The sequence below is a fragment of the Alosa sapidissima genome, chromosome 5 (genome assembly GCF_018492685.1).
Source record: "Alosa sapidissima isolate fAloSap1 chromosome 5, fAloSap1.pri, whole genome shotgun sequence".
In the NCBI taxonomy this organism is placed as follows: domain Eukaryota; kingdom Metazoa; phylum Chordata; class Actinopteri; order Clupeiformes; family Clupeidae; genus Alosa; species Alosa sapidissima.
In genome coordinates, this window is record NC_055961.1 from 21,065,923 (window position 1) to 21,093,382 (window position 27,460).

The 27,460-nt window shown below is 44.2% G+C and overlaps 1 protein-coding gene across 5 annotated transcripts; it reads right to left on the reverse strand.

Annotated features, from left to right (window-relative positions):
* Positions 1–42: 42 nt before the first annotated feature.
* Positions 43–27,460, reverse strand: arhgef9a (Cdc42 guanine nucleotide exchange factor (GEF) 9a). 5 transcript variants are annotated; one of them, XM_042093098.1, is made up of 11 exons: positions 27,277–27,460; positions 19,809–19,988; positions 19,214–19,303; positions 13,002–13,217; positions 8,887–9,066; positions 7,441–7,673; positions 6,763–6,892; positions 5,622–5,753; positions 4,514–4,757; positions 3,596–3,664; positions 43–2,623 (listed from the first exon to the last, which is right to left on the reverse strand). In XM_042093098.1, the coding sequence occupies exons 1-11, from the start codon at positions 27,295–27,297 to the stop codon at positions 2,442–2,444; spliced, it is 1,677 nt and encodes a 558-aa protein (XP_041949032.1). In that variant the 5' UTR covers positions 27,298–27,460; the 3' UTR covers positions 43–2,441. The 5 variants fall into 5 exon arrangements, with proteins under 5 accessions (XP_041949032.1, XP_041949030.1, XP_041949031.1 ...); XM_042093096.1 differs by having other exon boundaries at positions 26,797–27,460; XM_042093097.1 differs by having other exon boundaries at positions 26,793–27,460.

Sequence of the window (27,460 nt, forward strand, 5' to 3'; positions counted from 1 at the left end):
ATCAATGGACAAAAGCAAAAATATCCATGGAGTCAAACCAGGTGGTGTCCATAGCGAGATTTATTATGAAATAATGAAACATCCGGATGTCAATCAAATCACCAAGTCAAAAAACATTTAACTGATATTTCTTTTCAAAACATGACAGTACACTTTTGCTTCATTTGGCACATGGCACATTTCATTTACTCTGTGATATCTCTCTGAACCATGGTCATATTCCTCAAAGCATATAGGCTATCTGATTTTTGGAAGCTGAAACCACCCACACTTTCTTTAGTTCATCACATGAATGTCAAAATAGCTAAATTAAATCACACCATAACAGAAGATATAATCTAACCTCAAAAGACATTGTGTTTTTAAATAATTGAACTAAATACTAACGTTCAAAAGTTATCCGTTACAATATGATTAGGTGACATCTCGCTTATAACTGGTGTGAATCCCCAACATGTTGTGCTAATTCAGATTAGCATGATTTTATTAGCAAAACTGCAATGCTGTCAAGAAAATAATACCTAATGATACTGACCTGGGAGAATTAACAGGAAACTTCAAATAATGAGGCAAAGAAAGAAGCAGCCTTTGTCCAGTCATCATATTTAGAACCGTATACTGACCAAAGAGTCTGCCAGGTTTGTAGAACCCCATATGTCCACAGCAAGCCCTGCAGTGCCGACAGCAGCAACCATACCAGCCAGATCCATGCCTCGGGAGGACTAAATCCATCCCAGAATTCCCTGCTTTCTGGGTAGTTATTGTGATGACAATAGACAAAAAAAATGAATGTGCATTTAAGGGGTATTAAAGATGACACGGCATTCTTTTCCACCATGTTTGTAGTATCCATTTCATTGCAGATGGTAGAACTCAAAGTGGTCACAGAAACATTAACAGAGAACAGTCTATTCAAAGTCTGCAAATACCATACTAATCCATAATAACATAATGTTCAGAGCAATGATACGCTTGGATAACTGCTTCAAAATTACATAGGCCTACATAAACCAAAACATAAAATAGCCTACTCTTTTTATGATATGACTACCCTGTCAACAGCATTCTGTTTAGCTGTGATACAATGTCAGTGACTTGTACTGTTCTTTTTTTATGTCTTTGACCCGTAAGAATATAATTTCACAAAGAATACCTGCAATGAACATTTCATGCAGAGAGATAACAGAAGAGTCAGCAGACTTCAATTAAAGATAACCCACAGTAAATAATAGCGGGATTGATTGATCAGGATTTGTAGAGCATTTTACAGACATAATGTTTGAAGAGAAAAAGAGCAGTGGAGAGACAGAGATGGGTAAAAAATGCCCAGTTAAGTCACAGTGCACTGTAGGACACATCCAGATTGATTGGCACACATGTCAGATTAATGGTTAGGGCTTCTCCAGGTTTTAAACGGTGAACCTTTTTTTTTCATTTCCACTGTTCTTGTGAGGAAAACAGAATAATATGCATCCTTTAGTTTGGTGAAATCCTTCAGAGATAAAAAGGATTTTGGTTTCTTGCAGACAGCCTGCACATGGTAGGAGTAGTTCCATTTGCAGCATCCATACTGTGCCACTGGTCTTGTCGTGGTGCTAGTCTTGCTTGCCTTAATGCTGAGAGTGTACTTTTAAGCCATGACAGTTTTTTTTTGTTCACTATTTGATCAGGAACCGTAAAATGTTGTGCTGTCCTGATGATGCAATATGAGTCGAGTTCATATCATAACATCGGTAAAGTGCCAGCTTTGTGTTGGTGCTGCCTCTAATATGACGTTGGCATGGTCATGTGTTTGTGATGTTGTAAAAGCTCAAATTAATGATATGTGTGTGGTTGTAGATTATATGAGAATAATCATCTAGTGCTATCCACGTTGGTGTGGTTTTGATTTGTCTTGTCTTGTCTTGTCTTGTCTTGTCTTGTCTTGTTTTGTTTTGTTTTGTTTTGTTGTGTTCTGTTTTGTTTTGGGTTTTTTTGTCGTGGCGTAGCACCTGAAGTGTGCCTACAACAGTGGCATTTTGGTGTGCGTTGTGTGTGTGGTGTGTGTGTGGTGTGTGTGTGTGGTGTGTGCGTTGTGTGTGTGGTGTGTGTGTGGTGTGTGTGTGGTGTGTGTGTGTTGTGTGTGTGTTGTGTGTGTGGTGTGGTGCCTGGTGTGTTGATAAAAGTGAGAAGTCTGCATACGGTGGGAATGGGCATGACTACAGCAGCCCGCTGGAACCACTCTCCCTCGGTCCAAACAGCTGCCATTGTTTGGGTCCTTCCCTCACAACTTAGCCTGGGTGTTCTCTTTTCAAAAAAAGTTCAAGAATAAATTAGATGAAGAATAGTGCTTTTTTTCTTGGAGCAGAAGAAGAAGAAGAAGAAAAAAAACAAACAAACAAACAAACAGCGGTCCTTATTTTTGTGGTTGTCCGCTACTCCCTGGTTAAAGAGCGGGAGTTTTATTTCTTAAAGGGGGCGAGCCGGCTGAGGTTCTGCCAGAACGGCGACGTGCTCCTCTTGGGCTCCCCGTACTCGTAGCCGTCAGCCTGGCACTGCCCGTCGGGCAGCAGGTACGGGCTCAGGTTCATGGGGTCAATAGGAGGAGGGTACACCGGGGGCCCTGAGCCTGAGCGACCTGCACCTGAGGCAGCCGGGGGCAGAGACACAATTCGCATTAGCACAGCACAGCACAGCACAGCACAGCACAGCACAGCACAGCACAGCACAGAGACATCGGTTAAAGGAGAATTCCGGCGATTTTTCACATAGATTTCAGTTTCTCGAGGTCACCGAGTACTGTCGGTACGAAAAAAAAACAATCGGTTCTATCTAGCTCCAGTTGCTGCAGCCAACAGTTAAAGCGAGGCAGCTACATGTTCATGCCCCCGGAGTGTAGCCGTGTAGCTGCCTGTCAGCTCTAGCTGTTGGCTGCAGCAATTCGAGCTAGGTAGAACCGATTGTTTTCAGGGGGGGTTCGTACCGACAATACTCGATAATCTCGAGAAACAGAGATCTATGTGAAAAATCACCGGAATTCTCCTTGAAGGTTAAGCAGCAAATGAGAACCATGACAACATTGTATGAAACATAAATAGGAAAGGGGGGCAATTAAGCAGAGCCACAGAGAGGAAAGACAGAGTGGGGCAATTAAGCAGAGCCACAGAGAGGAAAGACAGAGTGGGGCAATAAAAAGGAGAAAATAATAGCACCTTTTTTTTTTTTTTTCAAACAATCATCATTGCAATATGAGAAATGTGAAATACAACAAAGTGAATACTAAATATGATGGCAATGTTGATCAGCTTCAAACCATCTTGGAATGATTTAGTTTATATAATTAAGTCAAGAAAAAGGCCACCATAAGAGTGCATTGTGATCGTAATGTGTCCTACATCTTTTAAAAGATAAGGTACATTTTCTGTATTGTAATTTATTTTGACCAGGAGCAACTGATATGCTATATTACTGTCTGATCTTCTATTTGTTATCTGTGTGTTGTAGCATATGAGCTGCTGTCTATAATATTTATAAATAAAAAAATACATCACAAAAAACGAAGATTTACTGACTGAAACCCCCATGGAGGATGTGCTGTCTCTTGGATAAGTCCTACCTTTCTGTTTGGTCACTCGACGAACGGTCATAGCTGCCTGTCTCTTCTGATACTCTGAAATCTCGAACCCTGAAACAAGACATGACATGAATCCATTTACAATGTATCGGAACTCCCCATATTACCACCGGTCCTGTATTTGCGCCATCTTGCGTTTTCTATACAAACCAAGACGGTGGATTCCTAAAGAAACGCAAGCACCCACACCATAGGTGTATCTAAATTAGCTATGTACCAAAAATGACATTTTACCGTGACTCGAAGAGCTGTAAACAGTGTTGTAAGGCTGCGTGTACAAATCCGCTTCGAGCTCCTGTGGATTTTTAATTTCATGACGAGACTTTTCGGTCTAACCGTTCATGTGCCATTGAAATGGCGTAAATAGGCGACCTATCAGGCCAGCACTAACCTTCAAGCGTGGTAAACAAAATCGGATATTTCAGGCAGTAAAAGCCCCGGTGAGAACCAAACCAGATTTGGTTCAAATCTACACACCTATGGCTACTGAAACACGTAAGGTTAATTTATCAAATGTTATTTGTAAGTATTAAAAAACATCATTGTTTTAGAATTTTCGAACGAAAGTGGTGGTAATTGGAGGCGTTACGATAGATCGCAAAAAAACATTATTACATAGTAATAATACATTGAGTATAATTATATGGCATAAAACAGTAATAAAAAAAAATCACTTAGTAACTCAAACACACACACACACAAGGTCTAGAGGCCTAAAACACAAACACACATAAGGCCACAAATAACTCAACACACACACACACACACACACACACACACACACACACGCACACACACACACACGCGCACGCACACACACACACACACACACACACACACACACAGAGAAAGAGATTCATTCATATAGATATAGATATATCTCTCGCTCTAGACTCATACCAATCTTTTCATCCTCCTGCACCATCTTGCGTTCCTCGTGGAAGGCCCGTAGCCAGCGAATCTTCTCCTCCAGCTTTTTGGCGATGAAGAGGTGGATGTCCTCGCACTCCCTGTGGCGCAGCTTGAAGGCGCTCTTCACACTCACGTTAAAGTCATCGTCACGGCCGTCAAGGGCATCCACCACCTCATAGTGGTCAATGTCTATGCGCCCCTTGTAGTACAAAACGTCTCTTCGAATGAGATCCTGAGAGAGAGAGAGAGGGAGAAAGAGAGTCAGGAAGAGAGAGGGAGAAAGAGCGAGGGAGAGAGAGAGAGAGAGTGAGAGAGGGAGCGAGAGAGAGAGAAGCTGATTTCAGGAAGAGAGAAGTTGATCTCAGGTGACACTTGGAAACTTGGGCTTTTAGTGTGTGACCACGTTAGTCATTCTGCCTTTTCAATAGCCTACTACTGTGTCCTTATATTCTTTTGTCTCTCTACACACACACACACACACACACACACACACACACTCGAGGGTAACTATCAAAAAATCTATCTATCAAAGGTGAGAAGTGTCTGAGGTGAGAGGACACGGCGTGGGTGCTTTTGATTGGAAACATGAAAAGGATTACAAGGATTACAAGATGGAGATGGTGCTCAAACCTAGCCCAGCCCTGATGGCAGCACTAATGCAGGCTGTCAAGAGCAGGGCAGTATCCAGGTCAGCTGAGAGACTGTAGCGTAGCATGTGTAAGCCCAATTCTGACTAATCTATTTTGGAGAGATATTCTGGGCATAATTTCTGCTGCCCCCGTTTTTACCCCCCACACCTAACCCCCCAACCCCCCACCCATCCCGACTACCCCACACCTAACCCCCCCACCCCCCACCCGTCCCGACTACCCCACACCTAACCCCCCCACCCCCCCACCCATCCCGACTACCTCACATCTAATCCCCCAACCCTTAAACCCCCCTCCCATCCCGACTACCCCACACCTAACCCCCCAACCCCTAAACCCCCCACCCCTCCCGACTACCCCCACACCTACCCCCTACCCCTTGACTCTCCTACCCCCACACCTAACCCCCACCCATCCCAACTACCCCCACCTCTTCTCTGCCCCACCTTTTTGCACAGCACCAGCTGATGGTCGAACAGGAAGAAGACTCGGGTCTGACTCCTCCCGTACGGCTGGTAGATCCAGGACAACTCCCCAGTGTAGACCAGCTCCGAGCTGCGATCCAAAATATCCTCGCCCTGCACACACACACACACACACACACACACACACACACACACACACACACAGCCCAACACAGACACACACAGAGAAGACCAAGAGAAAGAGAACAACATGAAATATAGGGACAGGCATCCTAAAAGCACGTACAAATACACACATAAACACACACATGCACACACATACACACACACACGCATGCACACCATACAAATAAGCTTACACATACAAATATCATGTTTAATCAAACAATCGGCCTGCCCTACATAAAGAACAGACACACACAGACACACATACACACGCATGCACACCATACAAATAAGCTTACACAAATATCATGTTTAATCAAACAATCGGCCTGGCCTACATAAAGAACAGACACACACAGACACACATACACACACACAGACACACACACACACACACACACACACACACACACACACACACACACACACACACACACACACACACGGCTTGACATGCTGCCATGGTGACTGACTATCTACCAAGTCCCTCCCCTCTCCACATTAGCTAGTGATGCGTTTCTCTTTTCTGTCCATGTGACTCGGTGAGCGGGGACCGCTTGCGGGGAGAGAGTGACGCACATTACAGGTCACTTGGCAGTGATGCGACCCGGCACTGATGACGGTGACCACGAAACACCATGACCCGAGAAAACCGCCCCCAGGAGCCGGCCCTGCGGTAGAGCCCACGCCATTCCAAACCCAGTGTCCCAGAGTGACGCGATATGACAGGCCTGGCTGCCCCTGCGCCTCGGTTCCGCTGCATACAGGTTGATGCTCTGCCATCGACGCAAGTTTGCTAACCCAGTGTTTGGGAAGTTAGGGCGAGGAGGAGGAGCGCTTGTCACTTAATCCACCCCAGGCAAACTTGTAGTGTCTCACCATGTTTGCAAAGATTACAGAGACTGGAGGACGATGAAGGCCTAACAGAAGCCGCTACACCTTTGCATGCTGAGCCTCTAGGTTTGAAAGACAATGCAGCATGATTGGTGGGTCTTACCTCCCAGTCCAGTACCGAGGCCTGCCATTGGGCGATTTTGTCGATGTTCTCCAGGCGACGCTTCCGCTCGTTAATCTGCTGAGTGACGTTCCTCATCACAGCGAGTGCTGCCGCTACATACCGGTAATCACTGGGAGAGTCACACACACCACACACATCACAGAATTAAATCAATAAACAAATGACCTCTAGCTCCTGTCAGTCTCTTATAAATTATGTCTATTTCACATACATTTAATTTATCCAACTATCTTATGTTAGTTAACCTGCTTCTATTGGTTGGCAGCTATGTGCATCTCGGAACTCGACTTGAGAAAGATGTTTCAGGAGTGCCAAATGAGAAAACACAACAGCAGCACCTCTGTATGTTACACTGTTTTAAACGGTCATCCATTTGAGCATTCAGTGAAGTTTCAAATTCGACCAAATTACCATAAGACAAAGGTCAACATGTAATTTAGTCATTGAAGCCAAGTAATTAGAGCAGATCATCACAGGCCGTACAAAAGGTTTTTCCATAGAACCTATAATTAATTCCCATGAAACAACATACATATTTATAACAGTACATGTAAAACATAATGAGTAAACACCATACCTAAGTAGAAAATGAAGTGAGTTGTCTGTGCAGTGTAGCTAATAAATCAAATTTGAGCTTCGATACCTGGCCTGCCTTACCTGTGATCCTGGACAGTGTATTTGAGCAGCTCGGCCAGCTGCAGCGGATATTTACAGATCTTCTGCACTGGGCACAGCAGGAAGCCATCGATGGCAACGTCCATCATCTGCTGCTCCAGCCGACAGGCTTCGAAAAAGTGCTGGAAACGTGCGTCCCGCATCAGCCGAGCCAGCTCCATGCAGGCGTCCACGTGGTTGTTGCAGTACTCCGAGTAAATCCAAAACCCATCTTGCTGTAAGCACGAGCACACAGAATCAAACATATAAAACATTTATAACAGGTGAAATGTAAGCCATATATTCACAAACGGAACCTTGAAATAGTTTCACTCTTTCACTTCGCTTTCTTTGCCCTTCTAGGGGTTCGGAACTTAGAGTTACTACCTGCTGTATGTACGGCCCCTACCGATAAGACAAACGGCTCTCAAAGTGTCATTTTTAGTTAACGTTTTCCAAACTTTAAGTCTTTACAAAGCAGCAACAGGAAAATGGTGGAAATGAATTTTATCGAAGCTGTATAACAGTTTTTGCAGTTGCCTGGGTTTTGCATACGGTGCAGACGTATTGCATTGTGAAAGCTCGCCCCCCTGGGTGTCTAGTCTGGATGACAATTGAGTCAGTCTCCTTTTTGCCAGACAATTTGCTGACAGAACTATTTGTCTGATGTTATTTTAAGGCAGTGTTTCTCAAAGTGTGGTCCGGGGACCACTGGTGGTCCGCAAGCTACCCCAAGTGGTCCGCGAGCATACTGTATGTGGTAAAATATAATATAGATGAGTTGTTTGCAATATTGAAACAACCTGTATCTAAATCCAAACAGTTCTGTAACACTGCCTATGTACGCCAGTTTAAATCATATAAATCCTCTGACACAATAAGCAACTTGCAAAGACAATAAGCAAGGTGGTTCACTGAGTAGGCCTATTGTGTAAATATACTGTTGAAGTAGGTCTACTCTTTTTTTTTTTTTTTAGCTAAGTGGTCCGTCAGTTTTTTTTTTATGGTTAAGTGGTCCTTGGTCAGAAAAAGTTTGAGAAACATTGTTTTAAGGTGATAATGTTTTTTTGTAAATGGCAGCAAGTGAGATATATACTTTTGCCAAATACACTCTTATTGAATTGCTTACATGGAGGGAAAACTGCAAATATATGGAAGTTATGTCCTTGTGGTTATTACCTTTAAACAACTGGGTTGTTGAGTGGGTTTACCATTTAAACAACTGCCTTCTGAATGTCAATTAGCTTTAGATACTTGCACACCTAGTAGTTCCAGTTTTTTGGCCGTATTACACTCCTCTGTGGCCCAATTACGACCTCAAACAGACTGCACTAACTTCTGCCATGTCCTCCATTACCTAACCTTACTTCCTTTACTTTATTTTACTGGTACTGGTACTTACTTTACCTAACTCATACCAAGTTTACATTTAAGTTTAAAGTGGCTCACATGTTCTAGAAAGCATGGTCCGATTTCACTGAGATGGGGCTCATCTGTGTTGAACTGCTTCTCCAGGTCTCTGACGAAACCCAGCTGGAATCTGTAGATGTCCTCCACGTTCCCAAAAATCATTTTGAGCTGGTCCTCGTTAAACATGTCCCTTCGCTTTTTGCAGTGTCTCAGGTAACCCTGTGGAGGAGAGAATTGAATTTGTACAGTTTTGTTTAGCTTTGAATAGTTTTAGATTCAGTAAAAAGAGGTGTTTTTTTTTTTTTACAATAATACAAGACCATTCAAGAGCGACTGACACCCCGCTATCACAATGAGCTCCACAAACACATACACAGACACACACCATTTTGGACCGCAGTTTTTCCTCATTTGAGTAAATCATATAAATGAAGTGACTGCCACCTTGTCAGAGCCTGGCCACATTTTCCAAAACATTTTGAAAAATGCATAACTGCATAAAAAAAAGCCCTTGCAAAAAATGTTGCTTTGTCAGTGAAGCCATTTTCAGTTTATGTACACTTTTTAAATGAATTATTATTGTACCATGACATAATACATTTAAGAAAACTCGCTACAGTGCCGCTTCCTCTGACATAAATAGTTTTGTTGTCTCTATCAAGAACAGAACTGCAGTAGAAACTGCCTGCACTAAACAGCAGAATATCTGTTACGTAATCCTCCTCTATACTTCTCCCTCTCACCCTCTCTCTCTCTCCCTCTCTCGACCTCTCTCTCTCTCCCCCCCTCTCTCTCCCTCTCCCCCTGTCTCTCACCCTCTCCCTCTCTCTCTCACCCTCTTTCTCCTTCTCTCTCAGCTTACTCATCACTACAATAAAACTCTCATCCATTCACGGGGGACGCTGTGAGAAATTCAGTGAGAGGGGGAAGGTAAGGACAGAGTCAGGCTACTGGAGGAGAGGAGAGTGGCTGAGCTGCACTAATTGCTCCTTACAGACCCTGGTGAGTTGTACGCCTGTTACACAGTTTTGTATGAATATGCGTCACTCTTCACTTCGGCCTGATTGCATAATACAGCTGTGGACTGAGTATGTGTATGTGTGTGTGTGTGTGTGTGTGTGTGTGTGTGTGTGTGTGTGTGTGTGTGTGTGTGTGTGTGTGTGTGTGTGTGTGTGTATGTGTGTGGTGTGTATATGTGTTTGTATGAGTTTGTGTGTGTATATATATGATGCATTTGTGTGTGTATGTGTGTGTGTGTGTGTGTGTGTGTGTGTGTGTGTGTGTGTGTGTGTCTGTGTGTGTGTGTGTGTGTGTGTGTGTGTGTGTGTGTGTGTGTGTGTGTGTGTGTGTGTGTGCTGTGCAAGGGTAGTCACCCTGCAGTGCTGTGCTGAATGAAGGCTTTCTAAAAGCTTTTCCGTGTATTCACGAGGATGCGCCACACTGGACACTGCCAGGCCAAGTGGAAAGGCATCTACAGACAGAGAGGGTTTCTAAACATGCCCCACTCACTCAAGTCCAACCTGTGAGCACTTCTATTATATCACAGAGAAATCACACAAGGTCCCTCTGCAGAGCCTCTCGCTGTGAGGTGAATGTCAACTTGTGGATGGGGCACGTCAGCATGGTCATAGATGATCCCCATATATACACTATATACATCCATCTATACACCTATAATACACGTAATCCTATTTGTATATGTATTTCATTGATATGAAATGACAAGTGTTCATTCGGCATACTTAAAATACCATTTCAGTACAAAACACTATTATGTATAATACATTTATAACTAATTAATAATATAACATAAATGTCTGCATGTGTATGTATTTTATATGTATATAGTGTATGACTGTGAAAGGTGTAGGTGTTAGATGGGGGTGGTAGCTATCATGCAGTAGCCAGAAAAGTTGTGGGTTCATTTCCCGACTGCCACTGCCTTGAGCAAGGCACTTAACCCCAAGTTGCTCTGGGGATAATGGACCTTGTAATAATTGACATATCGGAATGTCACCTATTACCAACCATCCCGTATTTCCAACCTCTTATGTGTATGTGTCACTTAATATTCATTTCTATACAAACCAAGACGGCGGATTCCTAAAGAAACGCAAGCACCCACACCATAGGTGTATCTAAATTAGCTATGTACCAAAAATTTAATTTTACCGTAACTCGAAGAGCTGTAAACAGTGTTGTAAGGCTGTGTGTACAAATCCGCTTGGAGCTCCAGTTGAATTTTGATTTGCGGCGAGAATTCTCGGTCTAACCGTTGATGTGCCGTGAGCAAGGTTGGAAATAGGCACCCACCAGCCCAGCACCAAACTCCGAGCGTGGTAAACAAAGTCCCCAGTAAAAGCCCCGGTAAGAACCAAACCAGATTTTGTTCAAATCTACATGTAAGGTTCATTTATCAAATGTTATTTTGAAGTATTAAAAAACATTGTTGTTTTAGAATTTTTGAACGAAAGTGTTGGTAACTAGATGTACCGCAGAGCGGTACAAAATATGACCGCCGCCCAGTCCAGCACATTTTTTCCACAAAAATAAATCACGCTGAAAGGCCTATATGATTCTAACTGACTCACTAAATTGCATGATCCACACTCAATTCTCACTGGTATCTGCTAGACAACAAGTACCAAAACATGATTAGTTCATAGATTTCACATGTAAAATTCATTTTATACAACCCCACCCCCATCTTGCCTGTTCATAATTCTGAGAAATTCTTGAATTGTGTGCATGTGTGCGTGCACACGTTTATGTTTATGTGTGTGGGTGTGTGTGTGTTAGTGTGTGTGTCTGTGTGTGTGCGTGCTTGTGTGTTTGTCAGCGTATGTGTGTTTGTGCATATGCATGCATGCGTACATATGTCTACTGTGTGAGTATGTGTCATACGTATGATTACTGTGAATGTATGTGTGTGCATGTGTATCTGTTTATGCACATGTGTGCACATGGAATGGGTTAACATGACCCCTGGAGGCAAACATACGGAAAAAATTGGTCATCCTAGGCCCTACGGTTCTCAAGATATTCACAGAAAACTGTGTCTGCCCTACCCTCCTTTCGGGGGGTCCAGTCCAGCGGGGGGGCTACAGATCAAAACGAAAAACGACGGTTCCATGCTATCCATGTGGGGTTACATGCCCACCAAGTTTCGTGTACCCCGGTCTTTCAGTGTCCCGGGAATCCTTGTTGGTGTATGGTCACTAAATGTACACATAAATTATTTTATTGTAAGGCCCCCCATGAACGAAAGTTCCCAAAACTTGGCATACATTCGGAAGGTGTCATAATGATCCTACACTTTCAATTTCGTGCAGTTTTGACCATGTCAGCCAGAGATATTGTGATGAACAACACCTAATTTTTTGCTTTTTAATTTTTAACTAGGTGGCGCTATACATGAAATAAGTGGTAATGGGATGGGTTGACATGCCCCCTTAAGACCAACATACAAAAAAAAGGTGGACCTCCTAGGCCCTACAGTTCTCGAGATATTCACAGAAAACTGTCTCCGGCCACCTACAGACCAGTTGGTGTATAGTAACATAAATAAATTTATTGTGTGGCCCCCCAGGAGCGGAATTCCACGAAACTTGGCGTGCATTCAGAGGGTGTCATAATGATCCTACACTTCCAATTTCGTGCAGTTTTGACTATGTTAGGTCACAGATACCTGCGATTACAACACCTCATTTTTACTTTTTTGTGTTTAACTAGGTGGCGCTATACATGAAATGAGTGGTTATGGAGTGGGTTGACATGGCCCCTTGAGATCAACATACAAAAAAAAATGGTCCTCCTAAACCCTACAGTTCTCGAGATATTCACAGAAAACTGTGTCTGCCCTACCCTCCTTTTGGGGGGTCCAGTCCAGCGGGGGGCCACAGATCAAAACGAAAAACGATGGTTCCATGCTATCCATGTGGGGTTACATGCCCACCAAGTTTTGTGTACCCCGGTCTTTCAGTGTCCCGGGAATCCTTGACGGAAATTTGGACATGCGAAAAAAAAAAAAAATTGCGCTGCGCGGCGGTCATAATTAGAGCTTTTACGATATATAAGTCGCTTTGGATAAAAGTGCCAGCCAAATGGATAAGTAAGTAAGTAACTAAGTAAGTAAGTAAGTAAGTAAGTGTTACCTCGCAGATGTCCTTCAGGTGTTTGATGTAATGCCGCTCAGTGCTCATGATCTCGTTGATGACGTTGGCCCTCATCTGGTCGCGGTTCTGGACGGGCTGGCCCAGACACAGGCAGTCGCTGGTGGGGTTGGGGCTGGACTCCACGTGGCCATTGTGCACCTCGCTGGGGCCCTCCACCGCCTCCACAGCACCGCTCTCGTCCTGGTTCACCCACAGCTGTACACACACATGTACACACATGGTGGGGGGAGGGGGTTCAGATCAGACACCTCCAGCCGAGGCCCACAGGGGGAGCCCACGAGCTCTTTGTTCCCCTCCCACTTCCACTCTTTAATGTGCTTACTCCATGAAAAAAACCTCTTCAGTTTCTGCGCGTGCGTGTATGTTTGTGGGTGTGTGCATGTGTGTGTGTGTGTGTGCATGTGTGTGTGCGTGCGTGCGTGAATGCGTGCATGTATGTGTGTGTGTGTGTGTGTGTGTGTGTGTGTGTGTGTGTGTTTGTGTGTGTGTATGTGTGTGAAGAGGCCTCACTTGAACTCACTGATGCAGCACTATCAGGAGGCTTTCTTTAAAAAGCCCCGCTGGGCCATTGGCTTTTAGCTGTCACCTGAAAAGGACTCCTCACGCACCCTAAAGCTGCTTCCTCTGCCAGGACACTCTGAAAAAAATTCTTAAGAGAAAACTATGAAATAATCATGAAGTAATCTTATGTCATCATGTATGATAATATCCAATGGTACATTAGCATCTATAGAAATATCCATCCTCATCTATCCTCTATAGCATTGGTTCCCAAAGACTGGGTCGCTACCCACAGGTGGGTCGCAGGAGATTTTATTTGGGTCGCCAGCACAGGGACAATTTATGTTATGTAATAGGCCTAGCTTATACCATTCAGCCAGGAAAGCTAACAGCTTTCTATTAGTATCTAGTTCGTTAACTACCACAGTCACGGTTTTGTCATAACTCCCTCTGTGCATTTTTGAATTTAGAATAGCTCTAAAACTGGGGGGCGAACACGTCGCAGAGGGGACGCCAGAGCGTGGATCTCACTCGCAAAATGAAACAGTAGCCTATTTCTGTGGGGCGCCTGTCATGGACCTCGCAGTTGCAAAACGCAGGGGACATGAATCAGCCTATATTTGCACAAACAAAAACGGACACCAGCTCTTGGCCGATTAAAATCTACAATGTATAATTTTAAATCGCAAAGACCGTACTGTTAATAACTAAAGCAAACATCCATAGACCGGACATAAGGCTATTAAATTTGCGTCATTGTTTCGATTGTAGATGCACTCTTTAAAGTTAATAGCAGCCTCCTCATATTCCTTTCTTATTTCGGATTTAAAACGCACAACAGTGCATTAGATTGGCTGCAATTTAAATGGACATTTTGAATGCTTTTCCTCTCGTTTTCCATCTCGCGAACTCCACTAGGCAACAGTAGCCTAAAGGCGCATTATCGTTCATCTTTTGGCTATTGCGCAAAAGCCTCTTGTTCTGATATTTATTCATTTCACATTCTTACACATAGCCTATCACAACACCAATACACAGCCTTATCATAAACAAGCACACGTTTAACTCCAGAGGAAAATGCGGAATCAACTAACGAAATCGAAATAAAGAAACCTCCACAAACAGGCTACAATATAACGACTTGAGTGATTTGCTGTGACTAAACCCTATAATAGTAGTGGTAGTGGGCCAGGCCTAGTAGGCACTATTATCTATCCAACCACCTAGAGGGGTCCAGCATAGACAAGTTTGAGAACCTGTGGCCTAAAAAATCGTGCAATATGGGCAATATTGGTGGTTGCATGTTAGTTCTGAAGTGAAATTGTGTCGCGATGGTCTGTCATTTTTAAAAAGTGTGTCCCCAGAAAAAAAAAGGGAAATACTGCTCTATAGAATCTATCTGATGCAACATCCAACTACTTACTCTTCAGTGTATTCAAAACTATGGAGGAGATAAATATCAGTTTCTGTCTTCTCTGCTGTTTCCATTTTGTTAATTTGTAATGTAGATTTGTTGTAAGGATTCTAAAATACATTTTGGAGTGCTCCAAGAAATGTAGTATTATGCTCCTTTTCCTTCAATATCTGTTATCCTACAATCTCCAGTCTCCAACAAAATAAAAGCAGTCAGTTTTCTGTGCTGCACTTCTGAATGGGGAGAGTTGTTCGCAGTTAGTCATGTGAGTGCTTTAAGTATGCGTGTGCGTGTGAGGGATGGCTGTTAGCTGTTAGCAGTATGAGTGCTGCTAGTATGTGTGTGTGCGTGTGCGTGTGTGTGTGTGCGTGTTTTGTGCATGTTTGGTGTGGTGGGGCAGCTGCAGTGGTGTGTTGGGGCGATGAAGCCGAGAGGTTCTGAGGCAGAAAAACAACGCGGGCAGTTCTGAGTCAACACACCAGCCACAGGACCAAGCGTGAAATCAGAACAAATCCACCAATATCAGCACCACATGAGCTGAAGCTGAGCGAACACAGCCACACACACACACACACACACACACACACACACACACACACACACACACACAAATTCCATCGCTTACATACAAACTCACACACAAAGATTCTCTCTCTCTCTCTCTTTCTCTCTCTAAAAGACATACACACACACACACACACACACACACACACACACACAGAGTGAAAGACACTATGAGGTACTATGAGGCTGATCACCTAAAACAGTGGCAAAGCTCTGCATGTGTGGAAGAGAGGACAGAGGCAGACATGTTAGCTAGTTATTTCATCTTATTTCACTTCATTTCACCACCTTCATATTTCATTTCCTCTGTCTCTTATTTAGGCTCACTATTACAACAACAACCCCTCTGAAGTGAAAAAGCCACTGAGCCATATAATGCTTATTACTATTAAGAGCTGTATCTTACAGTAATGCACGCAAGCACACACAAACTCTCACACAGGCACATCAGAGTGTTCTTTCTCCCTCTTTAACCACACCACGTGTTAGACTACACACAATGTACGCTGCCTAGCCCAAGTGAAATCTTGACATATGGCTGTGTTTCCCTCATGGCTTGAAATATTCATATTCGGATGCTGACTCTGAGATGGCTTGAGTATTAGTATTCCTGCTATTTTACATTGTGTGCATTGCTTTGTAATACTGGAGTGTATGCTGGCTTTGTATGGAAAAGCCTCCCTCACTGAAAACAGGTAACAGGCCTACCTCTCTAGATCTAACAAATGAGGACCTGACACAGCCGAATAAACCGCCCCTAAGGCAAGCTATTTTATGATAAAAGGAGAGAAGAAAACATATACAATGTCCCTTTTTTTCTGAAGCTTGCTTATCTAATTATAATCTTCTACCTTTATTTCAACCATGCAGCAGAGAGGCAAGAAACTCAAAGGCATTTGTGCATCGCTTGCTGGAAGGCAACTCAGAGAGCGAAAACAACTGTCACATCCCATTCTCTTCAAACAGAACTAATTTTGCTGATAGAGCCCCCCGGCTCTGATAAGACGAGGTAACTAACTCTAAATTCCAGTCAGACTAACAGATGCTCACTACGGACAAGCCATCTATCTGGCAGACTACGAGTCTTTAAGTTGAGGTACGCAGAGGTACGTATCTTTTATACTGTCTTTATTTCTATATTTGTTTTTCTTTTTTTCCTCATGGTCTCTGTATCTCTCTCCCTCTCTCTCTCTCTCTCTCTCCCTCTCTCTCTCTCTCCCTCTATCTATCTATCTCTCCTTTTCTCCATGCAGTGCTGCAAAACATTCCTCTGCTCCTGGAGCAATCTGTTTCCTCTTTTCAGTCTCTCTAATAAAAAGTGACACCTCATTATGAGCCAGATGAGTCAACTTGGTGAGCAGATCCGCACACAGCATTGTTTAAAAATACACAGAGCCTCACGGATCGCCCCATGTCTAGATAACACTACCGTGTGCATTCCCACGTCCATGGACACGTTTCTGGCCAAGCTCTGATTGCGCATAAGCAAACGGGCGTGAACTATTCCTCGAGAGACCACATCCAGTGGAGGAACAGCATTGCCGTGGGGAGACCGTACATCATGATGGGCAACGCTTATATGTAATGAATGACCAGTACGGTCCATTAAGTCAAGAAGAGGAATATGCAGTCACTGTAGTAAATAAAGAAAATAAATACATTAAATGAAGTAAATAAATAAAGATTTTTTTTTATCTACAGCTAGTTAGATACTTATGTGCATTATTAGATCATTCCTGCCGGACTCGAACATTGCATTTCTATGTGTTAACTAAGAGCTAGACTTTACTGAGCTAGATTTTACTGCAGTGTGGGCATTGTAATGTAATGCATGTTGCATTTACCCCTGCCGACTACAGGAGTGGAGTTCTCTCCATTCTTGCTTTTTCAGGTGTGTGCAGGCAAGCATACAAGAGTGAATGTGGGTTTAAATATGAGAGACTGCATGTGAGGCAGCATATGGCTGTGCAGATAAATGTGCGCGTGTGTGTGTGTGTGTGTGTGTGTGCATGTCTGTGTGTTTGTGTGTGTTTGTGTGTGTGTGTGCGCCTTTGTGCATGTGTGTATGTGTGTGTGTGTGTGTGTGTGTGTGTGTGTGTGTGTGTGTGTGTGTGTGTGTGTGTGTGTGTGTGTGTGTGTGCGTGCGTGCGTGCGTGCACCCATGGTTGTGTCTGTCCACTTCGCAAAAATACTTGTATGAGAAATTCAGTGACTGAAGGCCAGAGGGTATCCAAGAATGCACTTAGGAATCCTAAATGGATCGTACCTGAAATAGTGCCCTATTCTATGTTACATAAAAGTGCCATTAACAAGCATTTCTCTCCCAAAAAACACTCCCCCCCCCCCCCCCTCCTTTTTGGTCATTATGTAGTCCAGTATAGTATATCTCCCTGGTGGAGCATGCTCAGTTTGTGATACTGCGTTAAGGGTTGGAAAACATACAACAGCCAGTAGTAGTACATAATAATCCCCCACAATTCTATATAAAAACGTATTTTTAGAGTAAATGGCTTCTTACTCAAACAAAAGCACGAGAAAGATAATCGAGTGAGCAATGACAACAGAGAAGGAAAACAAACTGCCGTGATGAAAAATGTAAATATTCTGCCGATTCTATTCAAGTCACTTAAGACCTCGGCTCTATACCATTATAGGAACCTGAACAGCAGTTTCTATGTGTGAACTGCTTACTGTTTAGCAATACTTTCAAAGGCATTCTGGGTAAGGGGTCTCTTCCTCAACAGATCAATAGGATTGGGTTCAGCACACGGCCACCTGTCTCGTGCCAATATACGAGCCCTGCGAGGCCTGGGCCGAGGGGCCCAATCGACTAACTGACAGGCCCCAAGGCCCCTGATTGACAGGTCAGAGGGGAAGAGAACACGCCCGGAGATGTCTCCATTAGCCTGATGCCCTTCAGTCTCTTTGAGCAACAAACCACACACACGCACGCATGCACGCGCACCCACACACATACAACCGCGCACACCCACACACATACACACGCACGTGCGTGCACACACATACTCTCTCTCTCTCTCTCTCTCTCTCACACACACACATACACACACATACACACACACACACACACACACACACACACACACATACACATGTACACACACACACACACACACACACACACACACACACAAACTCATCCAGCGATCCTCACTCTTCTTCCTCTTTCCTCCGTTCTCCCTCCTTCTCCCTCGTTCCCCTCTGCAGGATGGATAATTGAACTCCAGATCAATAGCCCTTCCTCCCTTACCCCCACCCTGTGACAGCGCTAACCTGCACTAGCTTCTCCTTCACACACACACACACACACACACACACACACACACACACACACACACACATACACACACACACACACACACACACAAAAATGAAAACCAAATAAACCTATGAGCTAAAACTGAAACGTCTCCTAACGTCTCCTGCAACGCAGTGGTCCCTGCACAGGTGCCCGGGGGGCTGGGCGGGCGTGATAAAACTGGACATGGTGATGTGTTGGCATGATGGCACACAAGCAGAGGTGAGGCAGAGCGGAGCGGAGCTGGATGGGATGTCGGAAGCAACAGGATGCAGAGTGTGGGACCGGGCCCACGACGGGAGTGTGGAGTGGGGGGGGGTAAGAGGGCAGGGTGGGGTGGGGTGGTGGTGGGGGTAAGAGGGCAGGATGTGAGCTCCGGTGGCTCTGACGCACCTTGGGAGATGTGTTTGAGAGACGTGGAGCTGCGATCGGGTTGATATAAAAAAGCTGTTTGGTTTGGGACTGAGGAGAATGGGTCTCCACCTTAGAGAGGGAACAAGAAGAACAGTTGGAGACAAGTGGCTCACAATCTGCCACCATCCCCTCCATCAAGTTCCATACTTATTATAGAAGACATCTGTCTGCCCTTCCCTGCCATTCAGATTTGAGATTTTTCAAGTGCTGAACATGCTCAAGAAAAAAAAAGGCTTTTACACTGAGTAAAATGAATATTAGATTGTTCAATCAAGTGCTAAAACTTAAATTAAAGATCTAAGATAGAAAAAAACAATAATTGATTTACAAATCATCTTCCAGTTAACTGTGCTGTACACTGCGACCCTCCCCTTCCGTCCCCTGTGTCTCATCTATCTAAGGAGGAGATGTCCCATGGCAGACAGTGAGCGTGTCTCAGGCGCATGTGTGAGAGAGACAGAGAGAGAGAGAGACAGAGAGAGAGAGAGAGAGCGAGAGAGAGAGAGACAGCATGAGGTGTCAGTGCGAGGCGACAGGCCGTCGCCACTGGTCGCTCTGTGGCTGGCTCACTCACCCTGACAAAGCTGGCCGGGAACCAGCCCTCGTCGTTGTCTATCTGGCCCCACCACCAGTCCTTATTGGACGCGTCCAGCACTTTGATGACGTCGCCTGCCTTGAAGGCCAACTCCCGGTCAGCCATGGTCACGTGATCCCATACTGCCTCGGCACTGACGATGGATCCACCACTGATCAGCTGTAAGGCAGAGGAGAGGAGAAGTGTGTAGAGGAGAGGAGAGGGGTGTAGAGGAGAGGAGAAGGGTGTAGGGGAGAGCAGAGGAGAGGAGAGGAGAGGAGAGGAGAGGAGGAGAGGAGAGGAGAAGGGTGTAGGGGAGAACAGAGCAGAGGAGAGGAGAGGAGAGGAGAGGAGGAGAGGAGAGGAGAAGGGTGTAGGGGAGAGGAGAGGAGAGGAGAGGAGAGGAGAAGGGTGTAGGGGAGAGGAGACGAGTGGAGAGGAGAGGAGAAGGGTGTAGAGGAGAGGAGAAAGGTGGATAAGATTGAAGTTTAGACATTTGGAAATAAGAGGAGAAATGAGAATAAATGAGAGAAGGAGAGGAGAGAAAATGGAAGGAAATGAGAAGAAAGTGTGAGAGGAGAGAAAAAGAGAGGAGTGCAGAGGAGAAAGGTGGAGGGGAGACAAGAGGAGAGAAGAAGAAAGGAGAGAATGGGAATAAAAGGTAAAGGGGAAAGAAAGGAGTGAATATGAGGAGGGAGAGGTGTGAGGAGGAGAGAACAGGAGGAGCCGCCCAGCCGAGAGGAGAGAGTTGTGATATGAGAACAGATAGGTGTGGGAAGGGAAGGGTCATTTGGCAAGTAAATCACTATACAATGAATGGAGAAACATCCACATGGTCCATCACAACAACAACAATAAAAAACCCACAAGATTATATCTACATTTCTCACCCAGAAATAATGCACAGCAACACTCATACTTTGACACCCATATTTCAACTGCAAAATGCTTGTTGGCCACCACAGGAGCCACCATACGCCAGGGCGGATCAGTGCCTGAGAAGCGTTGGCAGCTCCTCCGGCTGAAAATCCCTCTACTCTACAGTCTCCAGAAAGAAGCCAAAACAGCTCTCCGCCTGTGCCAACGCCACAGTGGGAACAGAAGCTGGGAGCTCGACTCGGAGCTGTGGAACAGGCAGGACTCACACAGTACAGAAATATCACAACAGGGTTTTCCCCAGTTTCCTCCCACCGTCCAGTGAGGGACAAACATGTGAATAAAGTCTCTAGTCATCCAGTTCTGGATAATGAAAGCATGCCTTCAGTAGAATGACTTTATACAGACAACAGAAATGTGTAAAATTTGCATCAGTATTGCAAGCCTTTTCACTTCATTTTTTTTTTTTAAATAGCTACATTTCTGAACCACACATCATGACTGTGTAGCAAAAATTTCAGCTGATGATGTTGCATGACCGACGTCTATAAAAGTGTCATGCAACATTTTGAGAGCAACTTGTGCGTCATCATTAGTGTTCACCAGCTGGCTTGCACAGCTGCACGCGTATCTGTGTGTTAGTCATCTTATTCAAGCTGTCATAGTTATGTAAAGGGCCCATGTCAGGTTTCACTTCCACATACATGTTGTCCGCAGCGAAGTAACAAGTCAAGTGTTAAATGACCATATGCCCAGGATAGTCTACCCTACTTAATGTTGTTTTAGCACACATCCTGTTTTGACAATGCCATGACAGCCGCAACCAAAAATAGCCTCGTAGTCTCAAAGAAGTATCTAAATAAAGAAATGTTTTTTTTTTCTTGTTTTTTTTTTCAAAGCCAAACAATGAGAGCAGAACTCTTGAGGTGTTTAACATATAAATAAACTCTCAGAAGTCCTGGGTGAGATGAGACAAGTGGCAACATCTTTCTCAGGTACTGTCAGCTTGTTCCCTGTGAAGTGCTTTGACAGGCTTGAGTGTGACAGAGTTTACGTGAGTCTCCTCCTGCAAGCCCGTCTACTCTCTCCTCACCTGATCACACAAGGCTTGTGGGAAATGCAGTTTTTAATTGGCCTTATCATGTGTCTGTGATTGATTCGCTGTATATAATGTGCTTCTCCCTGGTGTAAATACCAGGGGGTTACATAAGCCAGACAGCGCCACACTGCTCTGCCACACAAGAGCTGAAATTCTCTCCAGACTGGAAATATCATACCAGAGTTATCTATAGAGAGCCACGGAAAGTAGATATACCAGTAAAGTATCCTAAAGTGTTCACCATCCAAGCAGAACTGACAGCTCAAAATCATACAGAGGTGTGAACTATTTATCATCTGTGTTAAATTATATCCTAGAAGTTATGATATCCAGTATCATAAATGCCACGGGTAGATTCACAGGCTTTTTATAGGCCTGCATCCACAGCATAGAATTATACAGCAAGAAGTTTTACAACTAAAGTTACAAAATACATGCACATCTATCCATCCATCCATGGATGCCTATTTCTAAAATACAACATCCAATTAAAATATAACAACAAAACATTTCATTACAATTTCATTACTCTCAACTCATCTTCAATTAAACAAATTAGGATGTTTATAAACATACTAAAACCTTTGAGCAATTAAACCACATTGTAAACTGCATCAAGGAGAACATTTCAGGCCTAATATTTCCCCCTTCATCTGAACTACTGCTTACAGAGGGAGTGCGATGTCACAGTTAATGTACAGTATAAATATAGCAAAGCTGTGGCGAAGATGATTGAATCATCTATGCCTGCTCCCCTTGTGTCCTACAGTATCAACATCCCATTGGCCATAATTAGTTTAGATGGAGTAATCACTGCTTGTCCCTTCGTAGATGTGTGCATCTAACCATGCAGAATGCACAACAAAGCTCGAGCGAGCTCTCGTAAGGGACTGCTGAGCGTACTTAAGGAAGAGCGCAGAGACTTAAGCGCGTCCAGTGTCCATTACAGCGACAAGCTGCACAGAAACACACACACACACACACTGAGATGGGCTATTCGTTGCATCATCCCGTCTATATTATTGAAACATATATGTGGGTTGTGTTTATGATCTTAAAATAAATAGAGACATATACCGCATACTGTGTGCAATACAGAAGTATACTATACACCGGGTCTGGGTGTAATAGCCTTTTCCAAGAGTTCTGTTCACACTGGCCTCTAGTTCTATAAAACACATTTAAGGGTTTTTTCATAAAGCCTTAATGGGCTCTCCCTTGTGAATTTGCCAAAGGTTCTTATTACCCATTTTGGCTTTATGCTCCGTCTACAAATTTCATATATCTAACCAGCAAGGACTCGCTCGCACATACTTCATAATGCTCAGAGAAACACACTGCTTGTGGCTTAGTTCATATAACCAGCTTTAAACCTAACACTTTCTTAGCATCCAACACAAACGCAATGACCCTGAAGAGCTTTTTTGCACTATCATGCCATAAAAGTCTTTCAAATGTACCTAGCAATGCCCCAGGTCAGCATTGTGTAGAAGCAGTATTAGCCCATCCAATGCTTACTCGCCCCCAAGCTTAACATCAACACTCTTTATCTCTGACCAACTTTGTGCTTGAAAATGTATATTTACGCTCAGGTCAGTGAACAGCAAATAAAAAATGAACAACAAATTATACGCAGAGGGCATGCATGTTAATAACACAAAATCTACAGCATTCTAAAAACCTGTCATTCTGCATTGCCATCTATATGCCCTGCAGATTAAACTGGTGGGCTACAACTCTGAGATTATGGGTCGGGGAGAATGTGAAAACGACTGGAACCGAAATCAATGCGCTGTGAAATCAAACCTCACCCGCAGGCATTACACATTCATTTGGAGGGGAAAAAAGAAAGAGAGTTGCCTTTGATGTGCTTGTAATCTATCTGTGATGCACTCACACACACATACATACACAAATGCTCTCAGTAATAATGGAATTATATAAATATATACAGGCACACACACACACACACACACAAACACCACTTCTGAGTCTGAAAACGGAGTGTTTGAGTGTGCTCTGTGCACTGCCTTCTCCCTTGGGAGTATAAGGAGGAGGCAGGAGTGAGTGCTCAGGCCACTTAGGGAAAACACAGACACACACACCCTCCCCCCCACACACCCCATGCCCCTGAAACACAGAGTCTCCTAACTTTTAATACACCTGACTGGCTACAACGGTTACATAACCACCCACCCAGTGAGCATCGTGAACGTCTCCAAGCGCAGCACGGAGCGGGGGGACAGCGCGGAGCGGGGGGGGCACATGTGGTGCGTGTGCCTCAGATGTCAGACATACAGAAAACACACAACGCTGGGCACAGATGCTGAAAAGGACGATATCATGATGCTCTGAGAGGAGAAGAGTCTATCATGATAGGATTCAAACAGGCATGTGGCATTAACCAACAAGCTACCCCCCCCCCCCCCCCCCCCCCCCGCCACATACACACACACACAACTGATGCATTGGGCATTAGTGTATATGTGAGTGTGCACCTTGTCGGAGTGAGTAAAAGACTTCTGTGAGAAACAGTAATGACTGATTAACACACATACACTCTTCCCTCTTCCTTCCCTCCCTCTCTCCATCCCTCCCTCTCTCTCTCTCTCTCTCTCTCAGAACAGATGTTGCTAAATTTGACGCTTCTCACTCCATTTCCTGGCCTCTCTTGAACACAGGCGGTATATTTTTAGGCCCACGTGTCTCTCCATGTGAACACACAGCCCCTGCTCTGCATAAGGGGAGGTTGGGCACGCTCCTGTTTCAGGGTGGGAAGGCTCCCTGGCACTCAGCTGGGCAGAGAGGAGCGGGCGCTGTGCTGTGCCGCACTGTGTCGCCCGCGCTGGGTACAGTACAGACGTATGCTGCTGCTGCCTCATGTGTCAGAGCACTTTGAGTATTCCCAGAGAACCAGAGCTCGTCATCAGAGCTAACTGGCTCGCCAGGCAACGCTCCCTCGAAGACACATGAGCTCCCTTGCTGTGCAAGAATGTATGTGTGCACAGGCACAACCACACACACATGCACTCACATTCTCATTCTCTCTCTCTCTCTCTCTCACACACACACACACATACACACACACACAAATACACACAAACACACACTCAAAAGCACACAAAACCACACACACACACAAATAAAACCATTCGTATCATTCACAATTCATGACATTTAGGACAGGTATATAACATAATAATCTATCCAGTAATCTATTATAATGTGTAACATAATGGCAAGCGAGACACTATCAGAGTGAAATGGTTTGACGGATCTGCAAAGGTGAACCCCTCCATTCGCCCAAGACTCTACTGACCAGTCTTAGCATTCAAGGCAACACAATTAGGTAGATTCTCAGTTGTCATAGTAACACAGTATAAACCATAAATAGCAAATTTGTCTTAAACCATCAATTTAAACACTGCATTGTTTTGAGCATGTTTTAGTTATTTGATGCACATCTGCGAGTGCATTTAGTCATGTTATTAAACAAATAAATTATTAAAATAAAGTCATGATTCAGTACCCCGCCGTGTTGGTGTTGCCACAGCTCAGTGAAGTACCTGCCTCATGAAGGATGTTGGCCAAAGTGCACCATTCACTCTGCAGATATATCTCATTATTTAACATTCCCATGCATAATGGAATTATGAGTGGCTTAAAAAGAGAAATAAAAAACATATATCACATGTAAAAAAATTTGTACAAGAGAATGTGAGCATAATGCAATGTGTTCTACAAGTTCACCAAACAGCATCTTTGTGAACAGTTCATAAAAAGGAGAAAAACTGTAGCCTTACTATCTAACCATGTCAGTTCTTCATCACTAAATGGTATAACCCTTCTCAGAGAGAGTATAGTTGTAATAATGACAGTGGCACACATCCGTTATCATTTTGCTGCCAGATGTCTGTGCATTCTCTCTCTGTCTTATTGTTCATCGCAGATGACTCGTCGTGCAGGTTAAGTCAAGAGCCAAGGCTTTATAATGAGTATGCAGCCAACCTTATGGTCAAAAGTGATAACCAACCTTATTGTGGTCTAAAGGGGTAACCATGGGAAATGTACTCCCCTTTTACTACCATAAGATTACCTTATATATAAGGCATGACAGAACATTTTCATTGCCACCACCTCTGACATGGATAGAGTTACACTCATAGATTGGAGGACGATTACAGGCGGATACAAATGTTAGGAGCAGGATGCAAAAATGACTGTCACAAGATCATTAGGCTATATGAGTACAAACCTTACCTTTGACTAAAACCTTACACACTTTTACTAAAAATGAGGTCCTCAACTTTGGCAACTCTTGGCAACTTTATGTTCATAGGTTTCATTGGTTTTCATTGGCACAGATCAACCTCTAGTCTCAGTCTAAGCCAAACCGCTTCAAAAAAACATTTTGTTGAGGTAGACCATGTGTATCCAATGCGTGCCATCTGTTCAATAAAATATTTGAGCTTATGGTGCTACTAAGGGTTGTTCCACAAAACAGGTGCTTGTGAATACCTTCAGGCCTTCTAGGAGATGCAAAGAGGTGGGAACAGTGCTCAACATAAAGGCAGCTTTCACTGCATATCTCATAGCATTTTATCTGTAATGGCTGTTTTCCTGTAGGCTACTATTTTTAGTAAGAACGCCTCATGTGGAACTAGAACACATTCCAAGACCACCATGAGAGCGCAAAGTCTGTCCCCTAATTTTCTAGGATGCCATGCAAACGAGGCGCTAACATTTCAGAATTTATCTGGAGAGAACCTGAATATTTTAAAACTGGAGCAATACTTATCGAGCACGACAAGCGATCCCGGGTCCCGATGGACACCAGTATACTCGGCCTTAACGCACAGGGCTAGGATGCTTCAGGTTAGCTAACATACCAATGAGGTTATTAAATACTACTCCCACCCCCCAAACAAAGATAGTCTTTTTTCATAACAGACACCACTAATAGAAAAATGACATGACAGAAACAATGTTTAGGGTTATACAAAATATACCAACGTCATTAACATCTCTGGGGCCATGTTGGATCACTGGGTATCCCCCTCTGTCACTGTGTACGCGCCCTCGCTCTCGTTCTCCCGTTTCCATAGTGCTATAGCCGTGTGACTGTCAGCGCGCAGGCGGGCGAACTGTGGCGCAAGAGAACATCCATTAACGCGGAACCAAGAAGAACATTATAGTAATGTTCGCAAGTGGCAAAGCCTTGTCCACGGGAGACACGGTAAACAAAACACCCCTTTTGTACATCCAAGGTCACGGTACAGCACGAAGAGGCAGTGATACTGGCGGAGTGTTCGGCAGGCAGGTTGCGGTCAGCCGGAGCCCTATCGGCGCAGGGGGATAGTCCATGCATCCACCATCATTAAGAGGGAAAAAACGACATAAAACGCATATCATCAACACCTCCTCTTCCGACTCCCACTTATGTTAGCCGAGACCATGATTTAAAGGCGCTTACGGAAGCAGGATCATCCTCACCGTCATCATCTTCATCATCATCAGAGTCTGTACCGTTAAAAATCACTCCTTTCGACCCGCACGGATCACAGCACTCCTGACTCACCGACCCTTTCGAAAACTATGATATATGTAGAGTATGGGTCCGGTCATGAACGGTTATCACGGTAACGTGGGAGGCTGCAACTGCATCCTTCCTCGTAGC